This window comes from Tetrao urogallus, assembly GCF_951394365.1.
Source record: "Tetrao urogallus genome assembly, chromosome: 1".
In the NCBI taxonomy this organism is placed as follows: Eukaryota; Metazoa; Chordata; class Aves; order Galliformes; family Phasianidae; genus Tetrao; species Tetrao urogallus.
Genome location: NC_136813.1, coordinates 191,921,510 through 191,943,184, shown reverse-complemented (window position 1 = coordinate 191,943,184; position 21,675 = coordinate 191,921,510). Strand labels below are relative to the sequence as shown.

Here is a 21,675-nt window from a genome sequence, read left to right as displayed (position 1 = left end):
TTCATACACACTTCCACGTCAAGACACAGTTTTGTCAGATCACCCATCTGTTATGTGCCAACAAAATGGAGTATTGGTGGGAAGGTTCAGTTTTTACTGCCATACCACCAACATCCACCTCTGACTTCACAGAATCATAGAATCATAGAATCACCAAGGTTGGAAAAGACCTAAAAGATCATCCAGCCCAACCGTTCACCTATTCCCAATAGCTCCCACTAAACCATGTCCCTCAACACAACATCCAGCCTCTCCTTGAACACCCCCAGGCTCGGTGACTCCACCACCTCCCTGGGCATCCATTCCAGTGCCTGACCACCCTTTCTGAAAAGTAATACTTCCTCATGTCCAGCCTGAATCTCCCCTGCCGTAGCTTGAAACCATTCCCTCTGGTCCTATCACTAATGACACAAGAGAAGAGGCCGACCCCCAGCTCACTACAACCTCCCTGCAGGAAGTTATAGAGAGCAATGAGGTCTCCCCTGAGCCTCCTCTTCTCCAGGCTGAACATCCCCAGCTCCTTCAGCCTCTCCTCATATGGCCTGTGTTCCAGACCCCTCACCAGCTTTGTTGCCCTCCTTTGAACACATTCCAGGGCCTCAATATCTTTCTTGCAGTGAGGGGCCCAAAACTGGACACAGTACTCGAGGTGCGGCCTCACCAGTGCTGAATATAGGGGAACAATCACCTCTCTGCTCCTGCTTGCAACGCTGTTTCTGATGCAAGCCAGGATGCCATTGGCCTTCTTGGCCACCTGGGCACACTGTCGGCTCATGTTCAGCCGAGCATCAATCAATACCCCCAGGTCCATTTCCTCTACGCAGTCCTCCAGCCACACCGCCCCAAGCCTGTAGCGTCGCCTGGGGTTGTTGTAGCCGAAGTGCAGGACCCGGCATTTGGCCTTATTGAACCTCATCCCCTTGGCTGACATAATCCCAATCATCCCATTGGATGACATAATAAAAGTCACTACTTTCAGAGCAGTCATTGTAGATATTCCTCCAATAGACTACTAGCTAGAAAAAAAAAAATAAGAGAAAGAAAAAAAAGGAAAAAAATACAGTAAAAAATGATATAAGAAAAATAGATTGTAAGTCAAGCACAGCAGTCTTTTCTAGATAAATCTTACAGGTCAAATCCCTGCTGTGCTGCTCCCTAGGAACACCAGCAACTGGACACCAAGTGCACAATTTCCGGTTATTTTCCAATAATTTTCTATGTTTCTGAGAAAAAAGGAAAAAAAAAATGAAGTCAAAATACTACTATCCTTTGGTCTTTAGCATATGCACTATCAGAAAGCATTAAGTGAGCTAAATACATTAGGTAACTGTAATAATTTGCACTCAAGCTGCAGAGTAATGGAGTCTTGCATCAAGGCCTGGAATTAAGCTGCTTAATTTCACTGGTATTCCATCCACCACATCCATCCCCTCATTCTGCTTCCTAACTGCGTCATTAACTTCTTATATAGACAATCACACCTATCATTCCTGCTTGACACTTTTTCATCAAAAATGTATTATAATTTGCTTATCCAATGCCATTTGCATCAACTTCCTATTAAAATGGAGAGAAGGGGGTTTTAATCTTCTTCCTCTACATTTAATTCAATTGTATGGCATTACTCAGTTGTAATGACTCTTCTCAGTGCATAAGACATGCTTTATGCTTGTTATAGACAAAACTGGAAGGTTCAACATCCAGTAAAGAAGAAAAGGTATGGAAAAAAAACAAAACAGGATTAAATACAGCATGTCTGGTATTGTGAATAAGGTTTGTACTGTTGTACGCTCCCCAACCCCCCAGACAACTGATTTCCCGCAATCCAAGAAATAACTGGCAGGTGACGAATCACTCAATACCTAAAACCAACTTTGCTCAGAACATTTCTAACATAATCTACCAGAACAGACAAGAAAAAGAAACCAGCTGGGACTAATGTGGATTTCATCTACTTTAGTGGGTAAGGAGGAAAATTCATTTGTATGCTCCTTTTGTGATTCAATAATACATGATTTACTGGATTTGTTATTAAATACAGAGTCAACATTAAAAACAGAAAAGACTTCCTGCATTCAGTCATGTTTTTCACCTAAAGACTGGCTCTGTATAGCCACGAAGGTCAGCTTTGCTTTACTAAACCAAATAGCAAAGATGTAAAAGCAATGCTTTCTGCACTCTTCCAATGATGAAACTATAAAACTTTCCATTAATGCAGCTAAGCATTACTTTATCAAAACGGGTCTGAAATAGACACATACATGTAAAAGGCAGCACACAGTGGCAAACAGCATAGATCTTAGAGGTATTGCTGCCATCTGTCACAGCAACAAAATGTAATGGAATGTTGGTGGAAAGTTCAACCTCTACTGTCATACCATCAATATCTGAATCTGACATTGTGGGCCAACACCATAAAAGAGGAAGCATCACTTTCGGAGCATCCATCACGTATATAACAGCAGCCATTCCCTAACCCACTATCTTAGATGTCTGGAGTACTTAATATCTTTTTTCAAGGTTTCTGTGCACAGACTGCTGTTTTCCAAAGGAGTAAGAACAGGATTCAGGAATGCTGAAGCCTTATGAAGATCAGCTGAGGGAGCACGGATTGTTCAGTCCGAAGGAGCAGAAGCTCGAGGGTGATCTTATGGCTCCTTACAACTGCCTGAAGGGAGGTTGTGGTGAGCTGGGGGCTAGCCTCCTCTCCCATGTAACTAGTGATAGGATGAGAGAGAATGGCTGTACCAGGGGAGATTCAGATTGGAAGTACCATTCAGTTAGGAAATAATTCTTGTAGAAAGTGGTCAGGTGCTGGAATGGGCTGCCCAGGGAGGTGGTGGAGTCACCAACCCTGGAGGTGTCCAAGAAACGTTTAGATGTTGTACTGAGAGATGTGGTTTAATAAGAAGTATTGGTGATAGGTGGACAGTTGGACTGGATGATCTTGGAGATTTTTTCCAAGCTTGGTGACTCTACTATTCTATGATTCTTTCAGTTTCCAGCCAAGAGATGCTGTATTTTTCTCCTCGTACTTCAGGCAGATTTGTATTTTAGATCTCTATCCCCACTCAATAGGAGAAAATAACATTTATTCTCCCTTTTTTTCCTTTGTAGTTGTAGCACCTGTAATGGGGTAAAACGCTTTTTTGTCATACAAAGGTGAAGGCCAAGCTACAATGGGTGATTTTTTGTTAAATTCCTAAATTGGATCCTCCAGCTATAAAAGTAGTCTTTAAAAGAGAGCTTTTAGCTAGACAAATTTCTCCTACCTGCAGGACACCAGGTGAAATTAAGGCGTGCAGTGGCACAGTGCCATTCCACACGGCCCGGTGGCTCAGGTTACCCTGCCCAACTCTGCATGCCCGTAGGAACACAAAGCAGCCTTGGTCTGAATCTGAACAGTTCAGACACACAAATGCATGAACCAGTCATTATCTGTGGATGAAAAATGTAGGCTCCGAAAAAGGATCGAGTAACCGATGATTATTAATAAGGAAAATAGAGCACTTAACTATAACAGAAACCAAGATAAGCCCGAAAAGCAATTACATAAAGTTTTTAAATGAAATGAATACCTAAAACAACAAGAGGAAAAAAGAGCTATAAATAATGTCAGTAAAAACCATCCTTGGCTTTTATCTTTAATACGCTGTTCTACATTCCAAACAAGCTCTAAGAGAATACACCAGTAGGAAGACATTGTATAATTACAAACACAATATAAAAGCAGAGATAAGTGCTCAGTCTGCTATGGTTAATGTAATAATGCTAAACTGGTCTATTGAAACTAAAAATTATAGGCTGACATTTGTGTTTGTAAGAGTAATGCAGCTGGGTATTCAGGCAGAGCACACCTCCTTATCGCACCTCTAAATAAACATTTGACTTCCTCCAGTTATCAAGCACGCTGACAGAGGAAGGAAAAGTCTTTTGTGGAGTCTTTTTTTCCCCCGGATATGTGGAATACTCAACCCAGCACTGAACTCATCAATTAGGGATAAGAGATAGGTATCAGCACCACCAGGAGTGTCAGATACATACGTGGAAGCACACCTTGCATACATCCTCCCCTCTGTATACATATACACGCACCAGCTATTAGCGCTAATGAAGTCCTGAACACTTCTCATCCTGGGAACTAATTAGAAAGCAAAAGCATCCAGATTGGGAGGTGAAGTTGGCATTTTGGGACAACTAAGGGCTGATTAGGTCAGATAGGGGATTCGTGTAAAGACATCACCATTGGTGAATTATTTATTTTTTGCTTTCTGTATCACCCTCTTCACCTACAAACTAATTCAAATGACAAAAAAAAAAAAAGAATAAAATTGAGATAGAAACAATGCTTAGAAGGATACAGCTTGTTGTTCTGGCAACAGAAGGCTGCTTCCTATGCAATGTGCCATAGTGGTACCTTGCCAGCTAATTCAGACGTCAGAGCATTTTTCTGTACTCCTCCTCCCTTCCCTCCAAAGCAATACATCTCACAACTAAGAAAGATCTCTTTTGCATATAAGCCCCAATTCTCAAAAAATCTTGTTTTAGGTCATTTGAGTTGGAAGGGAACCTTAAAGGCTATCTAATCCAACCCCCCTTCAATGAGCAGGGACACCCACAGCTCCATAAGGTGCACAGAGCCCTGTCTAATGACCTTCAGCGCGTCCAGGAATTCCTGCCTGGGACATTCAAAGCACGAGACTGAGCACAGTCTCTCCAAACTCAGTCTACATACTTATTTTCCCAGTTGTAAAATTCCTCATTGAGCTCTGTCCCATTGTCCCATCTTCCAACAATGTGGCCACTAAGATGGTCAGAGAGCTGGAGCACCTCTCCTACGAAGAACGGCAGAGGGAACGGGGCTTAACTTGGAGAAGAGAAGGCTGCAGGGAGACCTCATTGTGACCTTCCAATATTTGAAGGGAGCATATAAACAGCAGAGGGAATGGCTGTTTATAAGAGTGGACAGTGATAGGACAAAGGGGAACGGTTTTAAACTGTGACAGGGAAGGTTTAGGTGAGATATTAGGAGGAAGTTTTCCACACAGAGGGTGGTGACGCACTGGAACAGGTTGCCCAAGGAGGTTGTGGATGCCCCATCCCTGGAGGCATTCAAGGCCAGGCTGGATGTGGCTCTGGGCAGCCTGGTCTGGTGGTTGGTGACCCTGCACACAGCAGGGGGGTCGAAAATAGATGATCATTGTGCTCTTTTTAACCCAGCCCATTCTATGATTCCTCAAATACTTCTCTATTTTATGATTCTGCAAGGTCACTGAGAAACTGCCTGCTTCTCTTGAGCTGAAATAACTAACAACAACAAAAAAACCTGGCACATTTTCAAATGAAGAGGGATTTGATTGCTTTTTGCATAGCAATTATCTTTAAAACATAGTAACGCCCTTCTGGCTGTGTATACCACAAAAACCATTCAATGCTTTGGCCCCTGAACTTGCACAGACTTTAGAATTCGCCTGCTCAGAGCAAATAACTTTTAGTCAACTATAATGAAATGCTCACAGTCCAACAGTAGCTAAAAAGGCATTATTCCCCATGGTTGGCAACTGACCCCGAGCATCATGAGATCTTACAAGCGCACGGCGGTCACATGCTGCTTCCTTACTTAACCTGGTCATGCCAAATTGGTGTCTTACCTTGCTGAGAGAAAAGCACTCAGTGCGCTATAAACCAATTATTACGGAAATTATAGCTTTTCTGCAGAATATCAACATATCTCCTATTATAAAAAAAATTGCATAGTTATAATCTAGGGAAGAGGCCATTTGAAATCACTTACATATTCATTAAGCAGACAAAGAAAGTGCCATTTGCTACATTTGCTCACACATTTCTAGATGCCATCGAGGTGCAGTGAATACAGTGCTTAGGCAAGGGATCTCATCCAGTAACTACTGATGACAATTAAGTCAAACACAGCCACATGATCAGTGCAATTAAAATTCCCAAAGAGGAGCACAGATGCACTCTAAGCCCCCAGTCACTTGAATATTTTTGATATTATGTTAAAAAAAAAATCCAACTACTGAGCATTATTATACTATTAAGTAATTACAATGAAATTTGAAAACACTAATGAGATCTTCAGAGAGTATTTGCTGTACCCACTATTTAGAGGAAAAAGAAGCAATCTGGGTTTCTCTGGCAAACTTGGAACAATCTCCCTCAAGCAGCTGCAATAGTTTTTCTTAATGAAGAAAACAAACAGAAAAATCTGGTTTTAACAACTTCTCTGCATTTGGGGTGGCCGCACGGCAATAGATACATGACAATTTGGGTAATGTACATAGAGAGTAGGAATTTAAATTCAGAGCATGGTGTGCCTGGGCATGAAAGGATCTGCAAAATCCACTTTGCACGTGGGGATTGGTTACCTTCCCTGTCCTCTTTTTTTTTTAATCTTCTTCTTTGTAAATGAAATTAGATACAGATGTGGCATATTAAAAAAGGATAAAGTGTTGCCAGTTGTGTTTGGTGTCCATTCAAATGGCTGCTTCCCAGAAAAATGAAGCTTCAAGCACACGTTCCTGAAACAAGCCAACAGATCCAATGCCGACAGCATCAGCCACTTGCTGAAACTGTGAATCCACTGACAAGGAAGGATCAATTGTCATCAGCAGACAGAAGTATCACCATTTTAAAAGGAGACTGGATGGGAACTGAAGGCAAAGTATCCACAGAAGAAAATCCACAACAAGAAATGACAATCAGAGGACTCTGAAAAGTTTCTCTCCTGACACTCCAAAATGCTCCAGAAGGAAGGAAATGCCTTTCATTTTGTCTTAAACTCTTTTTTTTTTCTTTTTGACAGTTGAAATAGAAAGAGTTGACTTTGAACCCTTCCTAGCTATCCCCCACTTCAACTACCCCATATAAAACCTAAGTTTATCTACAACTTATCCAGAGAAGTCTAAGCCTAGACTTATCTACAACTCCAGCAGAAGGACAAGCAAAGCTGCCCGCAAATCAGAAGACATGCCTCTGACCCCACAGTCCTGCTTTTGCCTTTGTGTAAGATGACGGCCTTGCCCAGGACGTGTTCCAAACAGCATCTGGCCACAATGGTCACTACTACGAATCCTGTGCAAATCACACTGCTGCTAGGCTGGTCAGAGGTGGCTGGGCACAGATAAGGTTGGAGATGAAGAAACTCATTCTCAGAACTATGTTATTCATTAAATTATTTTTCCATTCATGCATCCAGTTTCAGACTTCTGAGGCCAAGTCAAATTGGACTAGCAACCAAACAAACCATTGGAGATGTTGCTAGCATGCATATCACTGCCTTTTTATGACCTTCTCAATCCTGTGGGGCATGTAACATAACCAAAATGATGGTGTGACTCTGTTGTACTACAGAGTACAATTCTGATGGCATTCAGGCTCCTTGAGCACCAACAAAAAAACACAAAATTAGAGACCAAGAAGCCTGTTGGCATAAAGCTTCAAAGTTTCTGGTGCTTTTCATGAGCATTCTTTCGCCATCTCCAATCTCCACAAAGGTAGCAACTGACCATCCATATTCTACCATTATAAACTGATAAAAAGCATTCTTCTACTATATTCTCCATGTCAGAAAAATATTTCTATCTTCTGACTATAAAATATTCTAATATTGTGTGTGTCATATAAAGGGAAAAAAATGTTAACAACAATTTATGCACTTAGGCCCCAAAGCCCTCCACCCATAGCCTTTGTATCTTCAAAACTCTATGTAACATCACTTCATGAATTAACATCAACTTCTTATTCTATACAAGGGAATCCTCTACTCAACACACAACTATCTCTCTAGAAAAAGCAGGACATCATGTATATATGAAAGCTGTTGCTATTTTTTGTCATAATTTCAGAACTATTGCACAAAACAGGATGGCAGCGCTGCACGTTAAATTCATATGTTGGATAGAAAGAATAGGAACTTTCATAAAAGCAAGTATGTAATATTTTAATCCTCTAATTAGGTAAGAATCAGCTTCTTCACAACAATTTCTGCCTTATTAAGAAGGAATTCAAGACATCTACAGATCCTCCAACTGTTATTCTAACTCTAAGCTACAAAAGTCTTCCAAGCATCTGGCGTGTTTCATGCTCCATGGCAGCTTTTTTAGCTTTGAATCGAATGATTTATTACCGTATAACCTGAGCCTCTGATGAGATTATGCTGCCAATTTGTGCCTTCTTTGCGTAGAGAGGTCTCCTGGATCCCAGGCTTTGGACTGAACGTGGTGAATCTCAATTAAAGGGCGACCTTTACCAGACAAGGGAAATGTTAATTCATGCTCACCTAAATGGTTTTAACCCTACTTGAAAGCAGGGCTCTCTAAAGCTGCCCACCACTTTGTCACTGTAAAGTTTCATTTCCACATAATCAAGATAAAAATCTCTTCAGTGTAAAAAAAAAATATAATAATATATCTATCAGTCAAAGCCAAAGGCAAAAATCCAAATGCTAATATAGCTGTCCCTGGTGCATTTTTTATGCCACTTGAAAAACAACAGTTTCACATTTTTCAGGGACTTCAAACACAGATTAGAAGCATTAGAATGACAAGGCCAGAGATTAAACACTTCTTTACCACTGAACAGGTACAAGACAAGGCAAGAGCAACGGCTTCTGCTTGCACACTCACCCTTAAGGCACGTGTTGTAATTTGACATAGCCCATGATACCCAACTGCTTTCTTTAGCTGTCTCAGCTTGCAGGATATACAACTGGCAGAAAAGGCAGTTCAGCCTCCACAGATAACTCTTACACTTATTTTTTTTAATTAGGATTGGCTATTCTGTCAAGCAAGAGAAATGAAAGCAATGTTTCAGCAATGTACTTAGCACCTTCCAAATTAAGTTGGGGAAAACAAAACAGTTCCCCAACTGACAGAAAGGCAACCAAAAATCTGACCTACATAAAGAAATAGATCAGGGAAAACTTCAGTAAAAAAAAAAAGAAATTACTTAAAAGTCCAAATGTCACTAAGATTTCATCATAGAATAGAATCATAAATGGCCTGGGTTAGAAAGAGCACAATGATCATCTATTTTCGACCCCCCTGCTGTGTGCAGGGTCACCAACCACCAGACCAGGCTGCCCAGAGCCACATCCAACCTGGCCTTGAATGCCTCCAGGGATGGGGCATCCACAGCCTCCTTGGGCAACCTGTTCCAGTCACCACCTGGGTGAAAAACTTCCTCTTAATATCTAACCTAAACCTCTCTTGTCTCAGTTTAAAACCATTCACCCTCGTAAACAGCCATTCCCCTCCTGTTTATATGCTCCCTTCAAGTATTGGAAGGCCACAATGAGGTCTCCCCTGAGCCTTCTCTTCTCCAAGCTATACAAGCTTTAAAAAAAAAAAAAACACAAATAAAACACAAACACCTCAGAGCATCTTAGAACTCCATTCTGTTCAACTTGCCAGACTAAAAAATACCCACACAAGTACACACATGCACAAAATGCCATCAAAAAGATTTCAAAATAAAATTAGTGTTCCAGAAAGCACTCTTGGAGAGTGCACAAATCTCTTTCTAAAAGTGTATGTCATTTTGAAGGATATTTATTACAGCTTTGGTCATTAAAGGTCTCAGAAGAACAGAATTACTGGCTCTCATTGACCAAACTGAATTCCTGAATACTACTCGTATTCGGCTGATCCACATTCCCACTGGACAACGTATTGTTCATTTTATAGCCTAGCTCTACACACAGTGGTACTGCACAGGATCAAGCAACTGCCAAACTCTGATTCAAATGAAAGTATGTTATTAGCATCAACAGTAACTGAATCATAGAATCATTAAGGTTGCAGAAGACCATTAAGACCATCAGGTCAAACCAACAACCCATCCCCAATATGCCCACCAAACCATGTCCCCAGAGTCCAACATCTAACAGAAGAGAGGAAGGAATCTAAACCTAGGGGACTAAAGGTGCCCTGTAATACCTTGGTAACAAACGAAAAAGGAAACACATATATATGCATTCCTTAAACAAGTCAAGGAATAACAGAATCACTGAATCACAGAATGGCCTGGGCTGGAAGGGACCTCAAGGATCATGAAGCTCCAATCGCCCCAACACAGGCAGGCCCATAAACCTCCGCGTTTAATACCAGACCAGGCTGCCCAGGGCCCCATCCAACCTGGCCCTGAACACCTCTAGGGATGGACGGGGCATCCACAACCTCTCTGGACAGCTGTTCCAGCACCTCACCACTCCCACAGTAAAGAACTTCCCCCTAACATCCAAACCTAATTCTTCCCTCCTTCACTTTCAAACCATTTCCCCTTGCCCTGCTAATATCTACTATTTCAAAGAGTTGACTCCTCTCCTGTTTGTAGGCTCCCTTTAGGTACAATGGCTACAATACTTTAGGCTGCAATGAAGTCACCCTGCAGCCTTCTCTTCCCCAGGCTGAACAAGCGCAGCTCTTCCAGCCTGTCTTCGTAGGCGAGGAGCTCCAGCCCTAAAATCATCTTAGTGGCCTTCTTCTGCACCCTCTCCAACAACTTCCAAAGGAAGCTTTCAAGGTCACAAGAGTCACAAGGAAATGACTCTTCATTAAATAACATCCAATGGATAGCTGGAGCTCAAAACTAGGATCTTGGTTTCAGATAGTTACAATTTTGGAAGAGAAAACGGCAGTACCAATCACTTAAACTATGGAAACCGTTTCATCCTTTCAGTTTGTTGCAGTCCACCTCCACCAGAGCAGCAATGACTGTTGTTCAAAGAGAAGCAGATGATCAGAAACTGGACCTCCTCAGACCAAACTGAGAGAACACTGATCCTAAACAGCAAGATAGAACCATTTTAAATATATGGTTTACTACTGAACTCTACACAAAGGCACAAATTCCAGGAGAGTACGAAGCTCTCATACGGAGAGAAAAGAAGAAAGTATTACTTCAGATCACAGTAAGAAGAGTACCTGTTGAACTGTATCATGGTTATTTTATTGCTAGCTGTAGTGATGAAATGTTTCCGCAGTCCTTCTAAAAAGCAAAGCATGATTTCTGTTTCAGACTGGAACACATCTCACCCACTGAACCAGCACGGCCTGCTGCATGGCACACAGCAGCTCTTGCTGATGATAGAGGGGAAGAAGGAGAGCAGACACCAATTCAGACAAAGTCACATTACTGAACTGTGTCTATCCTGTTACTTCCCCCTGTGTTCACTGCTAAATTCAGACCATCTGACAGTCGCTTTGTTGAACTTATATCCAATTAGAAATTAAACATATGAAAATGCGTGCCCTCAAATTCTTTAGTCATCCATAACTCAAAGCTGAAAAGAAGCTGTAAATAAGTACCTTGAAAAATCAATGATTCTAAACAAGGGACGCTGTTACAGAGTGAGTCCCAGAAAACCTGAAATGTTTTCTTCTCTGAATTGGCACAATAAACCACAAAGCATACCTGGCCAGAGCAGCCTCCCAGCAATACTGAAGCAGTCATCTGTGGGAACAGTGTTTTTAAACACTGAGTACCTTCTTCTATGTCCTTCCTCATATCAAGATTGGACAGAAGTTTAGTGCTGGTAATTGGCATAAAGAGAATGGAAAAAAAAAAATCAAAGCTCGTGCAGGAATTCGTAATTGATTCCATCACCTCTGATTTTCAGCCTTTATCTGACAAACTCCTCTACTGACACTACACCTTGATGCCTTGATGCCCTGGTATTATTGTTTTTCATATTAAGAAAGGACAAGGTGGTATCTGGTAAGCTGCAAAGTAGAGTTATGAGAAGTCTGAAGTGACAGAAACCTAAGGCTTAAGAAGAAAAGGGTCTCAAGCCAAGAATGAGGATTTACTGGGGTGTCCCTAAGTGGAGAGCAATAGCCAAATGAAGACTGCCAGAGCTGAACATGGAGGTGCACTGCCCAGGGATGGAAATCAGTGAGCGAATCAGTGAGCAAAGCACATCAGGGAGCAAAGGGCAACTGGTGTGCACTGCCAGACTTGTGCAAGGCCTCAGACTTGGTGGGCATGGTAGTGACATGTTGATGCTTGTACTAGGTGATCTCTGGTCTTTTCCAACCTTAATGATTCTATGATTCCAAGGTGTGACCTGTGAGCATAAATTGACAGTGCAAGCTAGGATTGAGCATCCTTAAAAACCTGACTGCTGCAAAAAGGGATGCAACAGCTGTGGGCATTGCTAGGTAAGATGTGGGACCAAGAACGTGGCTAACATGGCTTCTAGCAACAGTTAACTTCATAACATTTGCTTTCACAAACACTTTCACTCAAAAATAATACATTAAGTAATGTAAATCATAGTAATTGAACTTTATGGTCATACTAAAAGCAGAAGCGGGAGGATAGGCAGCTTTTAAGTTTGGTTTGAAGTTGAAAGAGGGGAGAATTAGGTTGGATGTCAGGGGGAAGTTCTTTACAGATAGAGTGGTGAGGTGCTGGAACAGCTGCCCAGAGAGGTTGTGGATGCCCCGTCCTTCCAAAGGCCAGGTTGGATGGGGCTCTGGGCAGTCTGGTCTGGTATTAAATGTGGAGCTCAGTGGCTCTGCCTGCAGCAGGACAGGGTGGAGCTTCATGATCCTTGAGGCTCCTTCCAACCCAAGTGATTCTATCACTCTATGACAAGCCTTCAGATACCTGCAGCGGATCAGGAAATAGCTTAAAAACGCAAACACCACACACTCAGAACTAAAAGCAGCCCGTCTATTAAAATGAACACACACTGCCTCCTTTCCCAGGATGCAAATATTTTGACTATTTAAAAACCACTGCAGAACTCTCAAAACACATCAGTTAGGGATGCAGACTAACCCTAAGGAAGCAATGGAAACCTGTTGCTGTCACTGAAATGCAAAGTGAGCACACTTGCTAACGCTGGGACAGCTCTCGACACAGCAAGGAGGACAGCACCAGGTTTCTCCTGCTTCCTTTTTTTTGGAATCTTCTCCCTCCACTCTGCCTCCTTCTGAATTCACCGTATCTTTAATAACAATCTCGGAGGCAAAATCAAGAAACAAATTATTTTCTTACACATAATCCCCCTTCTGCTGTCAAGTGCCTGACCCCAGTTTGATAATCTCATTTCCTGAGAATCAAAATGCTGGAAATTTAAGCTTCCTAGAGTGTTAATTGCGGCCCTGCTCCATTGCTAATCAAAAAATTGGATGTTTTGCATGAAAATGCTGCTCTAATTAATTCTCAGTCATAAAGCGCCCCGGTTTTAATAACCCCTTCTTGATTGGATAGCCTTTGAAGAGACAGTGCAGCTAATCCGCTAAACCAGAAAAAACACACGCAGAGGAAATAATAAGTGGGCTTACAAGGTCTGAACGAGATGATTGCATTAATACTGTCAAACCACAAAAAAGCGATTCTCTCCCCTCTCCTCCCCCTCCCCCCCCCAGCTCAAAGAGAACTGTGATCCTCCGCACCATGGGGAGACCAAAGCAGCTGCATGGCAGGAAGAGCCTGACATCAAACCACCTCCCCCCCCCATCATCAACTTTAGGTTCTTCAATGGGTTATCCCTCTTCATTTTTTTTTTTTCCTAAAGGGGATTTTTAACTAGGACTGTCCACTTGTCACAACATCTCCTTTAAGCAGACAAGAGTGATGCCGTTTCCCCCCTCCTCACTGCCTCCGACTGACAACGTATTATCATACACATCTCTAAAAGGTGCTGAACCAAATTTTCATTATCCAAAGTGTCAAGATTCGTTTTTGTCAGCAGCACACACAGCTGGCTCCCTCCGGCAGCATTTTGGTGAATTCAAATGGAACAAGGCACCTACAAATAACTGCATTTTCCCTGGACCTGGCCTTACACTGTGCCCTTGTCATACCAGATAGCATTTGCCTCCACTGCTATTTCTTGGCATCAAAGTCTTAATTAGCTGAGTTTCTCTTTGATTTCCTTAATTACTTAAAACCTTCTGCTAAGAAATGTTCAGCCTTCGATCAAAAATACTTAAAAGCAGCACAGCAGCGAGTAACCCAGCCCCATTCCCCATCAACAATTCATAGCACAGGGATCCTCAATGCTTACATTTTTCTCTTGGCCAACAAGAAAAAAAAAAAATCTTCAGAGGTTCCACTTAGAAGAAATAAGCAAAAATCAATCAATCAATCAGTACCTACAGTCTCATTGCAAGAGACCTTTGTTTCCCAGCACAATTTGCCATCCTTAGGGCATGACACACCTTCAGTTCTGTAGCCCTCCTACTGATTCACTTGGTGCTTGAGACTTTCAAAGTGCAGAAAGCAGGTAATGTTAGTTACGCCTGAAAATCATTCACCCACAGTCCCAACTTCTAGCAGGATCCAACTGAAACTGAAACTTTTAGAAAACAGAAAAACAGCGTTGCATCACAGGGGATCCTAGGCAGAAACCACTAAACAGCTTCAAAAGAAACAGATTTTTTCCTGTTTCAGTTCAGCACACAAATTCTGTCTGGTAGTTGGGGGAATACAGCTTGGGAGCACGAATTTCATTCTGTGCTCCATCAAACACTTTCTCTGTGAAGTCAACTTCTTTCTGGCTGCTTTGTATAGCTAGCACTGGCCTACCTTCAGAGACAGAGCACAAACCATAGAACCACTGAATAGCTTAGGTTGGAGGAAACCATAAAGATGACCCAGGTCCAACCCAAATGTCATTGGCAGGGTTGCCACCCACCAGATCAGGCTGCCCAGGGCCCCATCCAACCTGGCCTTCAGCACCTCCAGGGATGCGGCATCCACAACCACTCTGCACAACCTGTTCCAGTGCCTCACCACCCCTGGAGCACTAAATTTCTTCCTAACATCCAAGCTCAATTTTCCCTCTCTTAGTTTACAGCCTTTCCTCCCCCTACTATCACCATCAGATCGTCTAAGAAGTCACTCCCCATCCTGCTTGTAAGCTCCCTTCAAGTACTCCAAGGCCACAATGAGGTCTCCCGGAGCCTTCTCTTCTCCAGGCTCAACACCAACAACTCCTTCAGCCTTTCTTTGTACAAAAGGAGATCCAGCTCTCCAAGTATCTTCAGGGCCTCCTCTGCACCTGCCCCAACAGCTCTGTGTCTTTCTTGTGACTGGGGCCACAGACCCATGTGCACTACTCCAGATGGGGTCTCAGGAGGGCAGAGTAGAGGGGACAGTCACCTCCCTCCCTGCTGCCACATCTCTGTTGATGCAGCTCAGGATACAGTTGGCCTTCCAGGCTGCCAGATCACACTGCTGGCTCATATTAGGTTTTTCATCTACCAGGACCAAATCTGTCCTTGCAGGACTGCTTTCAATGAGTCCTTCTCCCTATCTGTAGACATATTTTGAACTGCCCTGACCCAAGTGCAATACCCTGCATTGGCTTTGTAGAGATTATGAAACAGTTCTCGTACAGAGTTGCATACCATCCTGGAAACAAAAGTACATGCAGGCAGTGATTTCTCATGGGGCACTGCAAGGGAGCATAGAATCACAAGTTGGAAGGGATCCATAAGGATCACAGAGTCCATCTCCTGGCTCATACATAATGCCCTCCAGACCCTTCCCCATCTTTGCAGCCCTCCTTTGGATGCCATAATGTATTCAGACTTCAATCAGCGCAATCTAACAGAAGACTGGGACTGGAATTAGGACTAATTCTGCTCCACCACCCCTCCCAGGATGATTCGATTCATCCCTCAGCTTGCACAGCTACAATCAAAGTAAAATCCTACTTCACAAAGGCCTGGAGAGGTTTAATTAATTTTGAATTGTGCAATCTTCTGGGGTGAAAGCATTAAGAAGCCTAAATTTTAAGAGGTGATGAGCAGCTGTGGAGTCCATTAACATCCACGGGAACAACAGCTGCTCAGGAGCACTTCACATTTCATTCTTAAAAACGTCCCAGATGTACAACACAAGCAAAGCTGACCTTGATAGGAATTACCAGGCCCTGCACTCGCAGAGATAACAGAAGCCGGATGCTATTTTCATGCTGATCAGCACCCTCAAAGCTGTTCAGATTTTCACAGAGTACAAAAACATCTTTTACCATTTCTGCTGATAAATTCAACTGAGGCCACAGTGAGCATAGCTATGTTAATTCCCTATGGCCACAAGACTGAAACAATACCTGACATATCTAGAAAAAAGTGCTCCTGCCATGGCTCTAGCCACAGCTTTGCAAAATTTAGACATTTAAATGTCTGGAAGACAGATTTCCAAATCCTTGTACAGTGGAGCTGTGCTTGTGAAGGCTGCTGGACCACGTGAAAGCCTTTCAGGTATGGAAACACATGAGTATCATGCTCAGTACAATGAAATTGAAAGTAGGGTTGGTGCCTTTAAACACTGCTAGAATACCAATCCAGAAATCCAGACATGCATAGATGTTATTCAGACTACAAGTGGCTTTTCCTCTTAATTTTTTCTTGAAACCATATTTTCCAGACACCAACCACATCCAACTTAATGAGAAAAAAAAAACAAGGCCCTTGCAGACCATCTCCAGCCCAAATGACCCCTCCTACCATCCACTGCTCCTCTTGCAGTCTCTGACTCCCCCCATCTACACGGAGAAACCACATTTTTCTTCTGTTCCCAAGGATTTGTTGGTAATTGAAGGCAATAGTGGAATAAAATAAGAGGCACACACAGGATTCATTCCAACAGTCACTGACAAGCAACCACCTCTGCAATGAAATACAGCAACGTTTTAGCCAAGTTTCTTACAAAAAGAAGAGTTATCTGATCTTCTGTCTGTCCCACCCTCACAAGAACTGAGCTGGAGAGCCAATTTCAGCCAAACGTGACAGGGAATAGATCTTAAAAGTAGTAAATTCTTAGAGGTTTTGTGGAAACAGACAGCCCTGCAGCTGACAGTAGGATAAATGTGTGCCTCCAGAGAAGGAAGAGCTTCAGCGAGTATTCATTAGCCCTCCATGCTGCTGAACCTACCAGCACAGGGCTTCCATGGCACAGGGCTTCCATGCTACAGGGCTGCTTGCTTGGTGCATACTTTACTGGATCCAGCCATGGCACAGGCTGCTTTTTGCTTAGCAGGTAGTTTGGGTACGCAAGCATGTGCTGGGAGCAAAGAAGTGAGGGGTCTGAATCTGCTGGTCAGACATGGTGAGAGGTGTGGTTAATGAAGAAGAACTATTAAGGGAGTAAATAACACATCTGCAATGAACCGAGCAGCAGTCATTCAGCTGCTCCTGCAATAAAAGTATTTGCTTTCGAAATATACCCCTATTCTTTAAGACTTCACATAAACAAGAAGGAATGGTTTTAAACTAAGACAGGGAAGGTTTAGATTAGATATTAGGAGGAAGTTTTTCACACAGAAGGTGGTGACACACTGGAATAGGTTGCCCAAGGAGGCTGTGGATGCCCCATCCCTGCAGGCATTCAAGGCCAGGCTGGATGTGGCTCTGGGCAGCCTGGTCTGCTGGCTGGTGACCCTGCACACAGCAGGGGGTTGGAACTGGATGATCATTGTGGTCCTTTTCAACCCAGGCCATTCTATACTTCTACGATAAAAAGAACATCATATTTGACAACGGGCAGAAGGACTCAAAGAAGGAAAATGTAAATTGCCCTGCTAGCACATGGCCAAGGCATACTCTTGAAAAAAAAAAAAAAGAAAAAAAAAGAAAGAAAAAAAAATGAGAAGCTTTATAATGATCATTTTTCATTTGTAATTTTTTTCTAATTACATTGTACTTCTGACAGCATCCCCTGCGTCAGTCTATAAGGAGATATTGCTTCTGCTTTCTTCTGTTAATGACAGCTGTCAAATGACTTCTGTGTCCAACTTAAAGGGAAAAATACATGGCCTAAGTCATCCTCTAACTGTTCCAGGGGAATAAGGTGCCAGCACTATTCCTTCCATCTCTAAACCACTTATAGAAGTTCCCTTTCTCCCACTGAGGGATAATGTCTGCTTTACACACTGCATTATTTCAGTCCAAACAGAAGAGGTTAATGACAAAGCATTGCTCAGATCTTGGCACATTTTAAGGCCATTTAAATTAAATTTTTACTTCAAAAAGTTGGCACGGACCAAACTTTTGTAAGTTTTTCATTTTTATTTTTTTTTTTATGCACATGTTTCTTTGAAGATCTTTCAGGAAAAAGATGTCCTAACAAGCCACCCTCCTCCTGCTGCCACTGATACATCATCCCTGTGGATAAGGCTGTCAAGGAAGAGAAACTGTGTGGCATTCACAGAAGAGAGAGTGTCACATGCCTGCCTTCCAGTAACCTGACTGAACAATTAAATTGTATTCCTCTTTAAAAGGGATAAAAATCAAAATGCAGATCTTGCTGAGGTCTGGGATTCAGGAAGATTAATGAGCTACCTAAAAGGGAACAGTAGCTTATAATAGAAAGAGAAGATAGTACATTTTTAACATAAAGTTCAAAGGGAAACTTTTCTTGATGGTTAAACAGCAAAGATTTCATAGCAAAATCATCTCATCCATTGTCCCTATTGACTCCCTACATTGACTTTTTGTCACCTACTGCATCACGTTCCAGCTCTTCCAATTCATCCATAAAGGGCAATACCATCTTGTCCCTATCCATGCTAATTCCTATATTTTGTCCTTTCCTCTTTTGTCAGCTCATAAGCTTTGTTCTTCCCAACCCCACACTAGCTCCAAGGCTGGAAGTCTGCATACATCTCCTTCACACTCTTCTCTTGAAAACTCTCACAATATTCAGCACAAGGCAAATGCTGCCTCAACATTTGTCTTCTATCAATGAGGAATTCTCACTCAAGAAACATGGCCATGCCCTACAGCAGTAGCAAGTTCCAAACCTAAAGGAACTATTTAAAAAAGCATCCTCAGCTTGGTGTGACAGTAATGGCCACTGCACCATGAGAAGCCTCAGCATCCGTGCCATACAATGGCTCACACTTCGGACCCTGCTGAACTGGATCACTTCTTTCAGATGACCCCAAGTTCAAGTACAGGTGACAAGATTTTGAAGGTGAGAATCTGAGTCTTGAAAGATGCAGTGCTATAAGATGAACACCTTCCAAGCGTACCAAGAGGTGATATCATAATTTGAAAGACAAGTATCTTCACTTTATCTTATTTTTATATGCTGTCAGATTATAGTGTCCTGAAGTTAACAGTTGCTGCCCACATCTTTTTATCTCAGATTCTTCCTTCCAGTAAATGGAAAAGTGTCTGAATATTAGCCAGTGTCATTACGTACTTGAGCATCGATAAGAAGATCCCCTTTTTAAAGGCACTTAAGCAAAGCAACTGGTCCATAAAAACACTGTACACCTCTGAGTGCTTCTTACTCCACTCTTTCAGGTGGAGTTGAGCATAATTAAATTATCTAAGGAAGAAGGGAACACAAATATCCAGTATTTTGACTGGATTAGCAATCGTCCTCAAATAAAAGCCATCTGAGAATTACCACGTGCAAGATTTCAGGAAGAAATTCTACCCTCGTCCATCAATATAGACTTTTCAGAGACTACAGTATATTCTTTTTTGGTTAGTCCAATAGGAAACTCCAATGGATGATACAGGAAAAAAAATAATCCTGCTATTCAATGCATGGCAGTCTTAAGATATTTCCCTGCTGTTGCTCTCAAAACTAAGAGCTCACAGTGAATTAAGACATCCAGGAAAAAATATGTGAAATGACACCATGCCCAGAGAACGTTTTTCTGTGTACAAAGAACATTTGTCACAAGCAATATAAACCAGCATGAGTAGTCCAGTGCCTCACATTCACCATTTTCAAACACTTTAACTCTTCACCTTTAAGTGCTGTATAAAAGAAGAATCGGTCACTTCAGTCCATCCAATGGAAATTCATGCTTCAAACGTGAGACGATTGAGTTGAGCTCCCAAAGTAATCCAGGAGAAGTATATAACATTCAGTGCATGACAGAGGGAAATAAATTGCAGATAAAGAAGCAAACATTAACTCCAAGTACCCAAACACAATGCTCGCAGAGAGACTGTTCATATTTCACCTATTGTTTTATGACAAGAACCTTTAGCTGGAAGTGCAAAGGGCATAAATAGAAGCCCAGGTGCAAGAATAAACCAAACTGCAGTGATTTAGACAAGCCACATGGCAAACTGGAGAGGTATTAATTCTTTGATGTAGCACGGATGAGATACTCAGTTTCTACAAAACAGAATTATTCAAACTTTCACAGAATCTATTTTCATACCTTGAAGTTCTCCACTTCTGCTGTACAGCTCCCTTCTCTGCTCACGCAAATAGGCACTCATGCTAATAGCATGGGAGGAGGATTCAAACCTGTAATTAAAAAATACATAAATCCAGTCAGCCTTCCTGTAAGCACCCGTCAGCTCTAAACAAAATGCATTTCCCTGCATATCTGAGCAAAATGATGAAGGCAGACAAAACCACTCTTTCCCTATAAAATTCGATCACCGCTGCACCAAATTCTGGCACTTCCAATCAGTGCAGCTCTGCTGGAAAAAGACACAGAGCTGCCTGCATGGCATGGAGATGGCTCCTCTGAGCCATCAGCTGGGAACACTCAATCATTCACATAGGAATGGCCCCAAAAAATTGGTAAAATCCAAACCAAAGTGATAAGTTAGTATCATATAAGTTGTCAAAAGGCATATAGGTAAAGCCACAAATTATTAACTAATACTTTCACTGCAACTAAGAATTAATTATTACTTATTGTATGGCTCTAATACTCTACAAGGATTAATCTGAGAAGAGACACTTTTCAACCAATGGAGCCCCATTAACACAATGTTTTTCACTAAGAGTAGAAATGACACTGCAGCATTTCAGGACAGCTCTGGACTTGCCATGATGTGAGCTGGATGCTCCTGGGGTCTAATGTCCCATGGCCAAGGAGCGTGAGGTCAGCAGCAGCCCTTTGTATCCAGGTTGGGCAGTTCTGCCACAGTCAGTGGAAACAAAGCATTTTCAAACTATCAGAGTGAACTGAAGAATTCATGGTGAAGACCACAAGATGTGGAGGTGCTTCTGCCAAGGATGAATGAATCAGCCTCAGCATCAAGCAAAGGGACACTCACAAGGTATCGTGCCGCATGGACGGTGTGATGCTTACATTACTTTTTGTGAGCATTTATAAGCCCTCTTTCCTGGATCCATTCTTCTCCCGTGCTCCTCTTTCCACTCACCATCCCTACTGTCATAATCCTTTCCTATCCTCATGCTGGTCCTCCAGTGGCACATTGTTCTTTAGAACATAGAATCATAGAATGGCTTGGGTTGGAAGGGATCCTCCCAAGGATTATCAAGTTTCAATCCTCTGCCACAGGCAGGGCCACCAACCTCCAGAGTTACACATAATTATAGTCAAGCATGAGACTAATATGTTGAGTATTCAACAGCTGCTTCTACAATCCATTCCTTCATTCCTTTCCCAAGAATGCCCGATCTCAGTCTTGCCAATCCGATCTGCAAGGGAGATGGCAACCCAAATATGAGGCTAGCAGGCTATAAGAAAGAAGGAGATAGATTCTTCAGCACGGTCTGTTGTGATAGGACAAGGAGAAATGGTTTCAAACCATAAGAGGGGAGATTTAAAGTTTTTTGGTTTGCCTTTTTTTTTTTTTTTTTTTTTTAACAATAAGGGTGGTGAGGCAACGTTCCGCAGCGTTCCGCAATGCCCAGAAAGCAGGTGGATGCCCCATCCCTGGAGACACTCAATCAGGATGGTGC

General features: G+C 42.3%; 1 protein-coding gene across 1 annotated transcript in view; it reads right to left on the bottom strand.

The window, feature by feature from the left end:
* The window catches only part of EXOC4 (exocyst complex component 4), a gene marked incomplete at both ends in the record, with an annotated part of 395,210 nt that overhangs the window by 265,193 nt on the left and 108,342 nt on the right, over positions 1-21,675 (bottom strand). The window contains one exon of the mRNA XM_079535213.1: positions 20,171-20,259. Within this exon, the coding sequence (XP_079391339.1) occupies positions 20,171-20,259 (89 nt within the window). The remainder of the gene's footprint in view (positions 1-20,170; positions 20,260-21,675) is intronic.